General features: G+C 39.0%; 1 protein-coding gene across 2 annotated transcripts in view; it reads right to left on the bottom strand.

Moving 5' to 3' along the window:
* Positions 1–3,881: 3,881 nt before the first annotated feature.
* Positions 3,882–16,137, bottom strand: part of LOC133452684 (glypican-5-like) — a 110,314-nt gene continuing 98,058 nt past the window's right edge. For both annotated transcript variants that reach the window (XM_061732224.1, XM_061732223.1), the window contains one exon: positions 3,882–6,070. In XM_061732224.1, coding sequence (XP_061588208.1) covers positions 5,883–6,070 — 188 coding nt within the window. In that variant the 3' untranslated portion in view covers positions 3,882–5,882. The remainder of the gene's footprint in view (positions 6,071–16,137) is intronic.

Here is a 16,137-nt window from a genome sequence, read left to right on the forward strand (position 1 = left end):
ACCATTGAAAAGAGGAAGATGTAAATGCTTCGGTTGGGAAAGTGCTGTCTGTCTTATGTTTTGTCTGGCATATATCGCTGTAATACACACCCATCATTTGTAGGCACAGAAAACATCAGTGTTGTACACTGGTGCGTGAACCTCATGTTATCATTCCCCAGCAAAAACCATAGAAGTACTCTTTAAAAGTCAAATCATTTGTGTGAAGCTTCAAGTGAGATCCAGCAGTAATAATAGTGTTTTGTTTCTACAGAGAACAGCTTCAAAGTGTTTCTGCAAAAAGAGATTTTAATACAATGGCATTTTATAGGTCACACATATTTGTGGTGTTGTGTGTTATAATATTTTGCTTCAAACTACTTAAAAATGTCTTACATGTCCAAATTGACTTCCCCAGTTTTATTCAAGATGTTGTTTTCTCTCTCCTCAATTTAATTCGTCTATATATGACTCCCTACACGCCTTTGGCCGTACAAGCACTGAAGAAAACGTTCAATTTTGAATGTCCTCTGTGAGTGGTAGAAAGACTTTCCAGCCAGCTGCTTCAGTGCTATAGCCTGTGGTGTGGTAGTTAGAAGTATTGCGTCTATTTTTCTTTCATAACACAAAGAATAAGGTGGGATTCTTGTCGGATCTAAAATTATTGCACAGCTGAATGAATGTTCATATTTGATGCTGTTCCTCCAGAATGACTTGCCCGAGGCAGCAATCTGCAGCATGCAGGGTGACTTGTGCAATGTGAAAGCCTTTACAGTTCTTGGTGTACATGATTGCTTTGTACATGCATGTTGTCCTTTGTGGTATTTCATCAGTGAGGAGGAAGTACATGAATTCTAGTCTGCAAATGTTTCTCACAACGTTTGACCGAAAATGACCACAATTTAAGGAAAACTGCCAGGACGTTAACACCATTTTATGCTGCTTTTCTTCCAGTCTTCCAGCTGAGGGTGCGTGATAAGAATCCCATCGGACTGTTGCTGATGCTTCTCTTGATGGTCTATGACACTGAAAATGAGTTTAATTGTACTTACAGTGGAGCAGTAGGCCTATGAACTCCCTGAGCATAATGCTAATTGGCTAATGAAGCAGGGTGACGGATCAACAACCGGCAGCGACAGCAAACTTCAGCCCGTTATCGGGCCAGAAGTAGCTATGAGCAGAGGGACATCGACACAGCCGACGACAGAAAGTCAAGAGGGAAAGCAGTGGTGACAAGGAGTTGCAAGACCCCTTCAGGCAGTTGTCTATCTTTGAAGATATATGTTTCCTTCTTCCTTTGATTACTTCATCAATTTCAAATTTGTCACTGGGACTGCCTGCTGAAAAAGTAAGCGACTCTGTAATGGGAGCTGACATCCAGGAACATCTATCAGGAAACTAAGTTGTTATATTAACTTCTCTGACGTTGAATTAGTACCTTCTTTTTTATTTAGGTCTTGTCTTTACCTAGGGGGATAAAATGTCCTTCTCCTCCACATACAGACGCTTTCACTTTTCCTGTGTGTGTGTGTTGTGTGTTAAGGTGTTCACATGGCCATAGCAGTGGGACAAAAGCGCTGATGTATGCTACTGTTTAAAATAGCCCAGACAGACAGCTGAGCAGCTGTGACCTCAGGTCTCCCCAAACTCTCAGTTACACTTGGTGACCATGCTTCTTGAAATGTGTGTGTGTGTGTGTGTGTGTGTGTGTGTGTGTGTGTGTGTGTGTGTGTGTGTGTGTGTGTGTGTGTGTGTGTGTGTGTGTGTGTCTGTGTCTGTGAGGCTGCAACAACTAGCCTTTTGGAGACTTTTTTTTCTTTGCAAAGAAAATTTAGGTGGAAAAAATGCACTTCAAAATAACTTTCCTACTGCCCCCATTTCCTCTGCTGAGTTTGCATCCATTAATGTCAATTTTTTTGAAGTCATTGTTCACTTTCTTCGTTAGTTGCAAGAGGTTTTTAATGGATAACAGAAGGGGTTGGTTTTGTCCAGCAGAAATATGTAGCCAAACTGCAACTGAGGAAAAGATGAGGCACACCGTCCTCTTCCCTCTGCAGACACCCAGACACTCAGTTTCACAGCGACAAGCATGAAATAGACTCCGAGGATTGCACTCTGCTCATGCAATTGAAGGAATTACAACTGTGAGACATTTTGAGGGAATGAGATCACTGGTGTGTTATACTTTTTGTGTGTATTGGGAAACTGTGCATATAGCATGCTCTTAGTTATGTGGTTCCCAGCTGATGGATAAAACAGTGCAAGGTGGTGAGACTTGGAAGGCCATTGCATGCTTTCACAATAATGAAAAACTTAAGAAAAAGAAAATGCCATGTGTTACACTAAAGAGCAATTATAGAGAGAAGCTCTAAATGTGTTTTTTTGAGTCTTATTATGCATTAGATCTCTGTGGTTATTCTTGTATTACCTAGAAAGGCTGAACTAATTCCTAAAAGCAAGAACAGAATGTGCTCAAGACACCTTGGTATCACTAATTTATACAGAAGGTAGCATCAGTTTGCAACACATGGAGGGAAATTAGTGTTTCTGCATCCTCAGCTGGATTAAAGTTATTATGTCGTATATTTCAAACCAACCACATTCTTTTCCTCAACAGAATACTTTTGCTGCATACTCAAGACCAAGTATACATGGCCAAAAAAGTACTATGCACACCTAAATGCATAAATACAACTAAACTGTGTCTGAAACTAAAAGTAAGTCTCAATTGAATAGAAGAAATGGAATAAAAGTTAATATTTACTTCAAACATTTTGATGTATTCTTTCTTCTAGCAGTACTTTTACATATTGAGATAACTAATAAAAAATGAATTTGAAAAAGAAAAAAAGTGTAAAGAACATTTGCATTTATATTGTCAGTGCTGATTTATTGCTCTTCATGTTGGCTGAAAAACAATTGGTTGTCCCACAAAGGGCAAGAGGTTTAAAATATTCCACACATATCGCCAGCCATCTTTGTCAATGTAAACACTTAAAATACCGAGTGAAGTTAGAGAAGTACTCAATTTGAGCCACAGTAAATGTTTCTGCGTTCTTAACTCGGCGAATGATTTTGCTCAGAAATGCAGGACTCAAACTCCATGAATAGGAAAGGATTTTATTCTGGAGGGGTCAGCAGGTCATACACAGATATGTCTCTGTGGATGTCCCTGTCATCACGATTGACTTTCTCGGTGCCAAACTTATTCATGTCTCCTCCACTCTTACACTCCCTCTTGCCATGCCTGGTGCAAATACAGACTGATATGTTTAGCAATAGACTTCCTTGATGCAAATAGAGAAGGTCAGACTGAGACTGGCTGCCCTGGCTGCTCACTCATAACTCAGACCTCCTCACTGCAAATTGGTCTTTATGTTAAGAAACGCCCTCCTGCTGACTCTGCCTCCATAGTTAGTGCACAAACATGATACTATTATTCACACTACTTGCAAGGGTGTAAATACAATACAGTGTAATTCCCATCTTTTCTCATTTCTTTGAGATGCCCTATTAACATTTAGAAGTAATGCTATGTATTAACTCATTTTAATTGGACAGGGACAATGTGAGCATGACACCTTTCAATGCTGAACAGCCTTCACATGACATAGGTGTTTGCACTGGCAGATGAGGTGGAAGATGACTGGAGCTCTACTGGAAGTGACATAATGTTCTAACAGAACAGATGTCATGTCCTAACAAGCAGTGCATGAGAGTCAGGAAGATGTCACTCAAGCACGGTCTGTGCAAGCACAAACAGCAGCCCTGCCAACTAATCAGGACTTAAAGCACCTGTGGACGGGCCGTGGGTGTGTCCAGCTTTCGTGAAGTGTTTTTTCCAAGCAAATCGGTACTGTTTTCAAACTGATATTAATTAATGAGAGACTACTGAGACGAGCAAAAGAGCAGAGCACTTTTAATTGAGCTCAGCTACACTGTATCATACCGATACAAAAGAGACAAAATGACACAAACCAAGTAGCAAATTATGTCAAATATGTACATTTATACACATGCGGGGGAACAGGAGAGAAAAGGAGGGTGCAGTAAAAACTGGTCTAGAGCAAAATGTTTAAGGAGAAAACAACTAGAACACAAAATGTTGCACATTCAGCTATCAAAACCTTCATTATTCATAACTATTTTAACACTATTTTTTGTGAATTTGCGGGGCTTGCATGTGCATCCATGTACCATTGATAATTCATTAATCATCCATATTCAGACAGTGCAAGTAAAAGCCAATACAACACTGACTTTTGCAGAAAGACAGGTATACAAAGGGCGCCATGGTAGAAGATAATTATTTTCTTATTGAGCTCCCCTTTGCTCTGAGGCCATGAAGAATAATTAAAAGGACATTTTTAACTCCTGGAATATCAATAAATGTTCTGCAGGCTTCAGGGATTGAAAATAAAATACAAGAAAGGAACTTCAAACTGGCGACCAATACAATGGATCATAAAAAAATTTAAATGGCCCGCTGTTACATTATATTCCAGTCTGTTATCATTCTACTTTCTTTCAGATTTTAAGCTGTTCAATTAGAGAGAGAGAGAGAGAGAGAGAGAGAGAGAGAGAGAGAGAGAGAGAGAGAGAGAGAGAGAGAGAGAGAGAGAGAGAGAGAGAGAGAGAGAGAGAGAGAGGAGAGAGAGAGAAGAAAAAAGTAATTTCGCTGCTGGAAAATCATGGATAGAATTGTGGATTTAACAAATATCCACTTAGGTATAATTAATCCTCTCAGAGTGGGAGCTTAATTCTGTAAGAACAATTGTGGTAACTGGAGGTTATATGTGCAATAATGCGCAATCCAACTAGCAAACACACATAAAAGGCTGCACAAGGAACTCTAAAAGCAACAATGTACAGACTTTGTTCAAATGTCCACAACTGTCCATTCATGTCATGGCTTGATCTGGAAAATATTGCATATTCTTGCTTTATTTTTTGACATACATTTAAACTGTACACTATTTTTTTGCATATGTAGTTCAGAGTTGACAAGCATAGCTCATTCATCGCCAAATGAAAGAGAAAGATACGGACAACGCATTCAGCTCAAGAGCTTTTTCTATTAGTTCAAACCTCATACATTCCTTCAAATCTTTCCACCTATATACAGTTGCTTACTACAGTATACGCACCTAGATTACCTCCACAGTATTTTCAGCCGTGCAATTGAGCCTGTGCTGTACCTGTGAACTCATTACATTCTAATCCCTCCAAAGTTACACAGCCATTAGAGCATATCAAATCTGCTGTTCTGGGCCAGACACCTGGGACTGATGTATCAGTCTGTCATGCATTTCTTAATCCCCAAAAAGAAATGAGTTGAATCTTTAAATGAGCTGAATTCCTTCCATCTGGCTGGTAAATGCTGCAGTGCCGGCTTGAGGTGTGTAGCTTGAAAGATACTTAAGAATCAACATTAGAAGAGGAAGACAGCTGCGTTGTTGTATGTCGCATGTTTGTAAGTGATTGTGTACATTTGTAAATGCTCTTAAGAACGATGCAGCCCCATTCTGAATCACAACGTTTGTGTCTGTGTCAGTAAAACAAGGAGCTGTGAGGCTCCAGCACACATCTAGCCCCAAATAGTGTATTTGAAACATCAACTCTATTCCTTATAGATGAGCATGCATGCATTCAGCTTGTGCAAACAACCACAATGATCATCCTGCAGGAGAAGATGTTCCAGCATTAGCCAACTTTTCAGCAGGCTCCTACTATGCTGTCCACAAGCAGACCTACTCTATATTTCTGCTTTTTTCCCCCCTTCATCACCATCCGTCTATGTAGGCTGAGGGCAGGACTAAAGAATATAATTGCAAGATGTTTATGATACGAGTGCCTGTGTGCATGTTGGTTCCTGAAGGGTTGATTCACAGACAGCTCTGTCATCAGAACAGCATCCACTGCAAGCACAGTCCAGCGAAAAGCAGTACAAGGCTGCAAGGTTGTAGCCAGCAGGAAGGTGGCGAGCCCCCTATGACCCTCACTGAGGGGGGCTTTTGGGGGGCTTCTTGCTTGGTGTCACCTCCAGGTTGTCTCCCATTTGACTTGGATTCGGTGGTGACATCTTTATGTACTAGAATATTAAAGAAAAAGGAGAAAACAAACAAAAAAACAGATAAATAGTTGAACTTTCCATTGCAATTTTGCTTATCTGCTTCAATTTCTTTAAGACGCATTTGGCATTGCAAAATGTGTATATTGGAGCTTATCATTATACATTAACATTTAAATCAACTCATGGCATGGGTTTCCAAAAAGAAAAAAAAAACATACAGTGTATAAAATAATGTATGATCATGTTCAGCATTAATTAACATGACTATAAAAATAAAGTAAACTCAAACACACACTTTTATGCTGACATCATTGAAATCACTGCCTTCCTAAACTTTTCCGTTGCTTTTTCTGTGTGGATCCCAACAATGTGGAAATGTATTTCAGCTGCTCATTGCCCATCCTTATTACAACTCCTCTACATAAGTCCCATCTCGACCCATCCCAGCCCAGCTAAGTAGATCAGAGAATAAGAGGAATATTAACACCCTCTTGTTCCACCCTGAGTTCCAGTTAAGGTGCAACAGAGAAGAAAGTGTTTATCCATGAGCTCAAATGAGCAACTCTGGCCAACCTTGTGAGTGTCTTAAGAGAGACAGCATAAAGTGGTAAAACACTGAGTGAGACAGTATGTGTATGGTAAAAGAGGAAATTCTAGTTTAAGGGAGTACTGACAGTTCCAATGCCCAGTGCCAATTTTTCTTTCTTTAAACTGTCACAGCCCAAAAAATCAGGCCAAGTTTACAATGATTCTTTCCATTGTGTGTACAAGCTGTCTAGAGTTTAGCTGTCTCCTTAAAATTTAGGTGTCTCCTTAAATTACATTTCCTTTGTCATGACTTGGCTGTCAAACAGATTGAATTCCCATAAAACATCAAGATTTACTGCACACACACCACATAAGAAATTCATGTTTGTTCAAATGGGTTTCTTTCTGATATAAAAGAGAAAGCTTTTTGGTTGGATTTTCCCAACCTTTCCTTTTTTTGAATTTTCCAAAAATATCCCTCAAGATACATTTGCTTTAAGGACTCAATGTCAACCCATCCCTAATCATGCTCTCGGGTCTCCAAGCATACACGTGTGAATAGGGATAGTCAGAGCTCTGGAGAGAAGAGTTTCTTGTGCCAATTGTTTGTGTTGTTCCAGCAGACAATAGACAAAGACATCATTCATCCCAAATCAGATTGCTGTTATTGTTTCAATGGAAATGGGCTGCATCTCATCAGGGAGATGTCAGAAAACAGAATTTGAAAGGGACCACTCAACACTAAGACGGCTGTGCTCTGGGCTAGCCAACTGGCTAATTAATGCTGCAGATCGTTGCCATACAACCAATTATGACAGATATGTCGATGTCAACTATTCAAAGTGTACTTTTCATTTATGTCAGATATTTAAGAATACATGGTGTTGTTCAGGAAGATAACTGGATGCAGTAAAATCACATGGTGAATTTCTGGTAAAGTAGTATTTTGAGCTTATTTGACCAGGACTGATAGATAGCACACATTTCACTTTAGGAACAACTGTTATCCTTCCTTTTGTCATTAATGATCCTATATGGTTTGCCCATTCAGATATCACTGGTTTTCATTAATCATTCATGGCAGGGGGACAGGGGCACATTTACAAGGATACTGCATCACATCTTTCTTTAATTTATTGACTATAAAGTCCTTATTTACCATTCTAAGTTGTGTGGTTGCAAATCGTAAACATTTTGGATGGGAGTGTGCAGTTACAGAACCAATGCCATAATACTGCAATATTTCATGAACCAGGATTCAATCAACTTACTAAAATAAAAACCAAAGCAGTCTATTAGAAGGTAACAGCATTAGTATACAGTAGAATCGGAATCAAGTTGAAGGGCCGATGATGCAGGTGTATCTTGCCAAATGGTAACATTGTCTTTCTCTGCTCATGGGAAGAATTCTGGTGAAAACATGAAGTGACATCCCCACTGAAGTATGTGTGTCTGTTAACCTAACCAAACAAATAGAAACCAAACACGGAACAAAACCTGAAGAGCAAGTTTATGTGCACCTGGTATTACTTAATAATGAACAAGCCCTCTTGCCAAAACGGGATGTTTGTGGCTGGATACACGATGGACTCATGGCAGAAGTGGAGGATCATGTGTCTGTCAATACTGTCGGCCGAGGATGTTGAAGATACGCAATTGGATTTCTGACAACAGGATTTCTGCTTTTTGGAATTGGCGGTTACCTGGCAAATCGATACATTTGGACAACGTCAGCAGCTATTCTGGCCATTTCAAGGCTGCCTGGCCTATGTGATGGAATATGTTGTGCTGTCAACACTCTAAGACATTGTGTGAGCAAAATCGCAAACTGGATGCGATTCTCAAACAGAATCGCAGGCTAGCTGTGGTTTTTGAACTCATTGGTGGGATGGAAAAGACCTTGGAGAAGTAGCAAGCTCGGCTTGGCGTAAATTGACCAAAAATTCGGCTGATCGCCATTGAGATGTACCGGAGAGACTTTAAGGCAGACGGAAAATTACTGGATTCGGCCCGACCCAAAACAATTGTTGCTATATGGATAGTTCCCCTGTTGGCCGGCCTTGGCACGCTGGCTAATCTCAAATCTCCCCTGGATTTTGTGCTAACAAGATGCTCTGCCCCCACACCATGGCACCTGTGGAACTGAATCAGAACTATACCGAGGCGAGTGGATACCACTCCATCAAGGTCTATGGCTGAAAGAACTGTCTTCATGATCGCGTAAAACCCAATGGAGCAGTGAAGGAATATGCATGACTTCCACTGGCACCAGGTCACTGGTGTTTATGGAAGCAGCCAGGTCAAATTTGGAGATGGAGATTTTGGAGGTAAAGCTATTCTGCAATGGCCACATAAATCTAACTTTGTATGAGCTGAGCTGCAATTCATTCAGTGAAAACAAACCTAAAGGCAGAGAAAAAAGAACTTGCTTTCAGTAAATCTTTTGGGTCTTTGACAGTCTGTAGCAGCCAGTGGACTTTGCTGTAATCGTATTTCTGAGAAAATCCAAATTCACCTGGCTGCGTCTGTCATCCGTAAACACCAGTGACCCGGTGCCATTGGAAGCCATGCATATTACCGCAGACTACTCCAGTGTGTTTTACATGATCATAAAATTGTTTTCTATCCTCCCGGTACAGGTTAATCTTAGTTTAACCCAAAGATTACTATTCCAGAACTGCTCTTGTTTTATAAGACACTTTTTGGGCAAAGTATAATCTGGCCTTCTGTTCTCGAGACACATGCATTATACTTTATGTTTAACCCCTGGTATGTGCTCCTGTGAAATGTTCTCTTTATGGTAGACTTAGAAAATGGCACGTTTTCCTCCCAAACAGTGTTTACATGTAACTAGATGTTCTGTTGGCTTTTCTTTTCTATGAATAGAGAATCCTGTACCTCAAATATAAAATTCATAAATGAATACATGAAAAGAGTGACATTGAAATGGTTAATTTCAATGCTTGTTAATGTTTTATATTTTCTAGTAATGTAACTAATACCACACATATACATTTATTGTGTTGCATTATATATCAGCCAGTAATAGTTGAGAAGAGTAGGATTTGGCAGGAAAAAAAACTGTCCTAAAGAAAGTTGAGGCACAAAGAAATCGAGGAGAACAGGAGGATAATGGAACATGTTTTTGTCATAATAAAACAATGTTAGCAGATAAGCCATGCTTTATATACTGGCTCATGTGTTAATCCCCAAAAACACAGTGGGGGGCAAGAACGGAAAATTAAGTAAGACAGCATCAGTGGGAAGAGAGGAAACGAGAAATGACACAGAGGGCTAGAAGAAGAAAACAGTTGTGCTTTTAACTAAAAGGAGGATGAATATCCTATCACTCGAGTCAAGCCAGATGAAATCTATCACGCCAGGCGACTTTAAGGCTATGCAGCGGCACATTGACATTCTTATCCCATTACAGCAATCTTCAAAGACATATGCTCTCCAGCAGTTAAAAACATATGCTATTTTATTATGTATATAAAAAAAAGATTATGTGATAAGCAACAAACAATGACAGATAGAAAATCAACTCAATAGCTCAGAGATGAATATTTTGGTGTGTAAACATATAAATCAAGGGTTCTGCTAGCTCTCATATCTTCATTTAAACTTGCAGTAAACAGGATCGTGTGAATCTGTACGTCTGACTATCCAAGTCACTCTGAAGTAAACACAGTTACAGGAACTTGTTGACATCTGTGCTGGCTAAGTATGTGAAAATTGGTTCATAGTATCTTTTGCTACTACTGTCTCTCCAAATGGGCAGCTTGAGTGTTTGGAGAAACCTCAATTTCCCAGAGGAGAAAGAGGAACAACAGCTGCTTCCATCAAGCCTGACCACAAGTGTAAGAGGTGGTTTGCAGCAAACGTAGATGCAGAGAGAAGGGAAGGGAGGGACAAATAGAGAAATAATGATGGAAAAATAGTGAGTTGGATAATAAACATATTGTCCATAATTTCTTTGAAGAAAGGTTTGGAGGACAGAAAATTGCATGATGGTTCTCTGAACAATAAGGTCAGGTTTTAGGTCTCATCTCCTTCCTGTCTTTCGCATTCTCTCTTTTAGTTTTTTTTTTCTTTGAGTTGCCAGCATACAGGCAGTGCTACATCATAGATTAAATCTTCAAACCTATGCAAAGATAAGATGCAAACTGTTTTCATTCGGTCCTCTTTCTTTTCACCTGATTAGGCTCTGTCCTCTCTCTTGTTCTTGGTGGGCAAAATGCTCATACAGACCATAATAAACAGGGTTGCCCCAGCTAATACTTCCATAAAGAGAAAAGCTAAGAGTCAATGAGTTAATGCAGGAAACCTATCTATCATAGCATGTTCTTGGCTTGCCCGTGTATGTATATTTCTGTGTATTGTGCATACCAGGATAGAACTCTTGGCCAAAGCTTCACTGCATGGCTTTAATCCACCATGGATATGTGCTAATGTATACCAGGGCTTAGCAAGTTGTCACACTACTTAAGTTGACAAAACAGTTTCTCCAGACTGACAGCAGTCTTGTAATCACTATAAACACTGATAAGTGATATACTTATTCAGTTGTGTTCATTGTACTTCCATGCCCCTGAGGTAAAACTGACCTAAAATTGCAGGGTAGAATCTCAATCTGTTTACAGTGTAGCTTACCCTTAGTCAGGAGTTACATGAGCAACTTTGGAACATTTCTAATAAGCTTTTAGACACCTGCTCTGCCTTCTGCGTACAATTACATGGACTTACATGGCTGAGGTTAGACCACTGCCATATTAAGGAGGTGTTGTGAATGTAGGTAGGGGGTCGGTGTCTTGCTTTCCTTCTCACTCATTCTCTTTGTTTGCCTCTCTCTTAACTCACACCACTGCTTTGACCTTGCAGCTCCCCTGCTAAGCACTTGATGGGAGGCGGATGCAGGGAGCGGGGGGCTGTAAAGCAGTTCAAGAGTCTAGTTTTTCACAAGGTCTCTGAATCAGCCACATGCCAATATTTTATTAACAGAGGTGACCTCTGACACAGTTTTTACCACTTACACAGGCAGTAACATAAGTGTGAGTGTCTACAACAGCTAAAAATACAGAGCGCAGAGCGCTTGAACATGTGTATACATATATAACTGCAGTGCCTGAAAGAAAGACTAATGAGATTAGCTCACCTATTTGCATTTACTTGGTTTCAGTTTAAGTTCAACACTTGTCAACAACTCCACTTAGGAAGTTATTTCTATAGCTCTGAAATCTAGAGCCTGGTGTTTTTTCTTTGCTTTTGAGTGTTGATTCATCATGCCATGATCTTAAGAGCTTTCTACAGCTATACACTGACACATACAAACACAACATAAAAATGGTTGATGCCAGTAAGGATTGTTGAAATTTCATGGTTCTGATAGCAGTTTTTTGGAATCAAATTTTCTTCTGTTTAGTTTTAGTCTTTTTCTCATACTTCTTTTTGTTTTTGGTATGTTGCATTTAGCTTGACTTCTCCTTTTTCTTTAACAAAACTGTACTCCCTTGTGATGGAGTTTGATTTTCACTGGTCGTGTCATCAGCTCATTTCTCCATACATTGTCCTGCTTTCCCTTTCTTCCCCTTCTAGTCCACTGTCTTTATACTTGTATTTCTGCCCTTTCCACTCATGACTCATCCCATCATTTGGCTCATTGTTTTCTCCTTCTGTTGCCTGCTGGTTTGGGTTTGGGTTGTTTTGGGGTTTTTGGATATCCTACCCTGACAATGTTTTCAGTTTGCAATAAAATACTTTATTACTGATTATTCCTGCCTCCCATGGTATCCTGCATGTGGTTACAATTTCACTGAAATGTGACATATACCATGATAGGGACTTCCCAAAAACGCTTACCAACACAGTAAATCCGATTTTAAGGAAAAGAATGTCATAACTGTGAAGAACGGTGCTGGGTATCTAATGTTCTAATGGAGCGTTTTCCTCCTTCAGGTAATGCACAGATTGGTTCAATAATAGGTTCTGCGTCAGTAGTGCTCCAAGATAATGTGAAGTCAATCAAAGTGAAAGTGGGAGTTGATTATCAAAACAATAACGATGCTAAGGACATGAATAATGAAATGGTCATGAAGAAGTGATCAGATCATGGAATAATTTAGTAAATGCGGAAACTACTGGCAACTACAGACATTTTAGTCAGTGTGGTAAACATTTTAGAGAAAGAAAAACACATGAGAAAAATGATTTCTCCTAAAGGGACAATACTTAATCTGATACTTATCCTACTTATAACTGAACTGTGGTGTTATCCAGTGACACAAACCATCTGTTGTCAGGTTTTAAAGCAGAAGGCTGACACAAGAGCAGACGTGACTAAAGTAAGGTTTGATAACGAAAACAAGTTGGTGTAGGCGGAAACTCAAGTCATGTGGAACAAACAACACTACACAATGAGCTGGGTCTGTGCAGGGTATTAATAGGAAGGATAACAGGTAAAATGGATGAGGGTGATGATGAGGGCAAAGATGCAATCCATGATGGGGAGCACTAAGTAGGGGACACTGGGAGTTGTAGTGCCAGGACTGGTGATCAGAAGCCTGGCCATGCCGACCGGTGTAGTGTGGGAGGAGCAGGCATGACATCTATACGTTCTCAAAGGCACTTTTTGAAAATGACCGAAGTAGTCCTGTACAAAAAAATGTAATATAATGTATATATATATATTTTTTTTTAACATGTTTCTTTATTGGGTAATCCATGTAAATTATATTACACAATAAACATTTCTTTTAAAGGGTTCGACAGAATACCCCGTTTATATTTTACCATACACACAAAAAAAAAATGAATAAAATATATATATAAAACAATAAAAATAATAATAAAATAAATAAGGACACAAAACATAACAAACACCCCAAAACACACACACTGCAAAATACGTAATTATAAACAGGTCCCAAAGTAAGTACCGATTACCAATCAAACTCTGACTGAAGACAATAATAATAGGAAAAATAAAGTAATAAACTAAAATACAGGACACGCAAAACAGCTGCAACAAAAAAATTAAGAAATAAAAATAAATTAAGAAAACAAAATAAGATAAATAAATAAAAATTAAAATAAACTGACATAAGAGAAACCCTAAAAAAAATTAGACATGGTTAGCAATATCATACTTCCCTGTAATTAAATCAAATCAGATTAAATTAATCTTCCAAGGATGCCAAAGAATTAACAAAAGAAAGAATAGGTATATATTATTTTTAACTGAATTTTTTTAAATACGCTATACTAGTTTTCATACCACATGAGGAGAATGTAGATGGTACCTCAGAAACACAAACGTACTGTAGATTAAGTGTGTTGTGGTACTGAGACCTTAAAGCCTTACATCCATGCAGCATGTTTTTATCCTTAACCAAACAATGTTTGTTTACATGTTGCTTCTAATCAGACAAATGGTGCAGATGGTGACAATGGCTCATGAGTACCCTGACAACTTTGATGGATGGTGCCAAAAATAGAATTCACGTGCAAGCCAGGATGCAGTTTTTCCCACCAGAATATTGCATCGCAACAAGATGAGCAGAAAATACCGTAACCTGGCTTGGTACAACTTATGTAGAATGGAGTCCTTATCAATATCACTGCACACAACTGTCTAGGACAGTCTGCTTAAAAAGAGTTAAATCTGTGTTTGTTTCCTAGGAAGGTCGCCCCCCCCCCCCCCTAAACAATGACCTTTGCTCGTAGTAATTTTGTTCTGAACATTTTGTAGTTTTGATCTGTGTATATCTTGAGGTGATGTGATGTGATCTGATGTGGCGACTGTGAAAAAAAAGTTACAAAGATTGACCAACCAATAAATTGGTTTCTCCCTCCGATATTATTACTCTATTTTCTGTGTCTTATTTCAGTATCGGAACCAGAGGTGCATAAAACTAAGATGTATGTTTCTGAGTAAAGAGAGTGAACAGTGAATATGGATTGCTATACTGTACAAGAAAAAAAGATGTGCCTAAGATTCTTTGCGCATTACCGTGTACCCCTGCACATTACTCTAGCTAGCCCAACTTTTTTAAAACATGAAACATTGATAAAATACCCACAGTATGCATTTGTGACACAAAACATATCTACACTGTTCATATAGATCAGGCACCAACATAGTCATTATACATTGAATGCTACACAAAAACTCTGAGCTTGTTAGTCGTGCATCGCCACCTACATTCTTAATTTCTCTCCCAACGTTCTGCTTGCTTGTTATTGGTTACGCTCCTAAAACAGTAAATTTTTTGTTGTTGTTGTTTTTTCAAACTGGACCCATCTAAGGGGGTAGAGATAACCATTCCTCCCCTGTGTGTATAGGTCAAGACGTTACATCAACATTGAAAGTCTGGAGACCACAAAGTAATTTAAGTTGCAGTTTCCTGACTGACCACTGGTGGCAGGCTCCAAAAAAGTTGCACTAAAGTTATCGCTTTAGCTTCTTAACAGTCACCACTGTCTTGGAATCTGAGCTGTGAATACAGACTTAACGGTAATTTCTGATTCTAAAGAGAAAACATGTGAGAAAAAACATTCAAAGCTAGCTGTGACTTGGCCTGGAAGGTTCCAATGACTTATCTTGGCCATGCAGCAGGCAGCCTGTGCTAACTGTGTGTTGGCTAAATGAGCACAGCTTTACAGACTCCAAGGGCTTCATCACAGCTGGGTCCTGGCGTCTCCACCCGAACCACCCTCTAGGTAAGGCTATCCTTAAAGGACCAAACTGCATTTGCAAATTATGCTTCTATGAGCAGGAAGTTGTTTAAAAAAAAAAGAAAAACAATCAGACATACCAGAACCTCCCGCCTAATCTTTAAAATCTTCAATTTATTGCTTAGTCAATTGCATACCTCTTAAATTGACAGCTAGATGGCCTAAAAACTAGGGCATATTACAGTTTAGGTCCATTTTAAACATGTGAAAGTCAGGAAAAGCATAATATATAACTTTTATTTTGTTCTCATTTTGTGTTATAGTTATATCAGTTTGAATGATCTACAAAAGCACAGTCCAACTTTATTAGGCATAGAATCTTATTTTTGAAAATGTCACCATATCATGTAGAACTGTATGACCTTACAAGAAGAAAAAAAACTGTACTAAAGGAATTTGAGGCTCAAAAGGCCCAGGAGAACAGGGAGATAATGGTATGATATATTGTTGCCATAATAAGACAACGTTAGCAGATAAGCCATGCTTTATAAACCGGCTCATGTGTAAATCTTAAAAACACAGTGGACGACAAGAAGGAAAAAACGAAGAGAAATGAAATGAATGAATGAAGACAGCAAAACAGAGGGAAGTAAGGGAGGGCGAAATGACAGAGGGCTATAAGAAGAAAACAGATGGGCTTTTAAGTGTGAGCACGAATATCCCTCATCAAGACAAATGGAATCGATCATTTACCTCAAGGCTATGCAGTGGAAATTCAATGGCATGTGCTTGCAGCTTGTTAGAAAAAGTGGGGTGACTTGTAAAATTGTATACCTGACAAATATCAGTAACAAAGAAAACATCAAAATAGGAAGTGTACATGT

Source organism: Cololabis saira, chromosome 10, assembly GCF_033807715.1.
Source record: "Cololabis saira isolate AMF1-May2022 chromosome 10, fColSai1.1, whole genome shotgun sequence".
NCBI classification, from domain to species: Eukaryota; Metazoa; Chordata; class Actinopteri; order Beloniformes; family Belonidae; genus Cololabis; species Cololabis saira.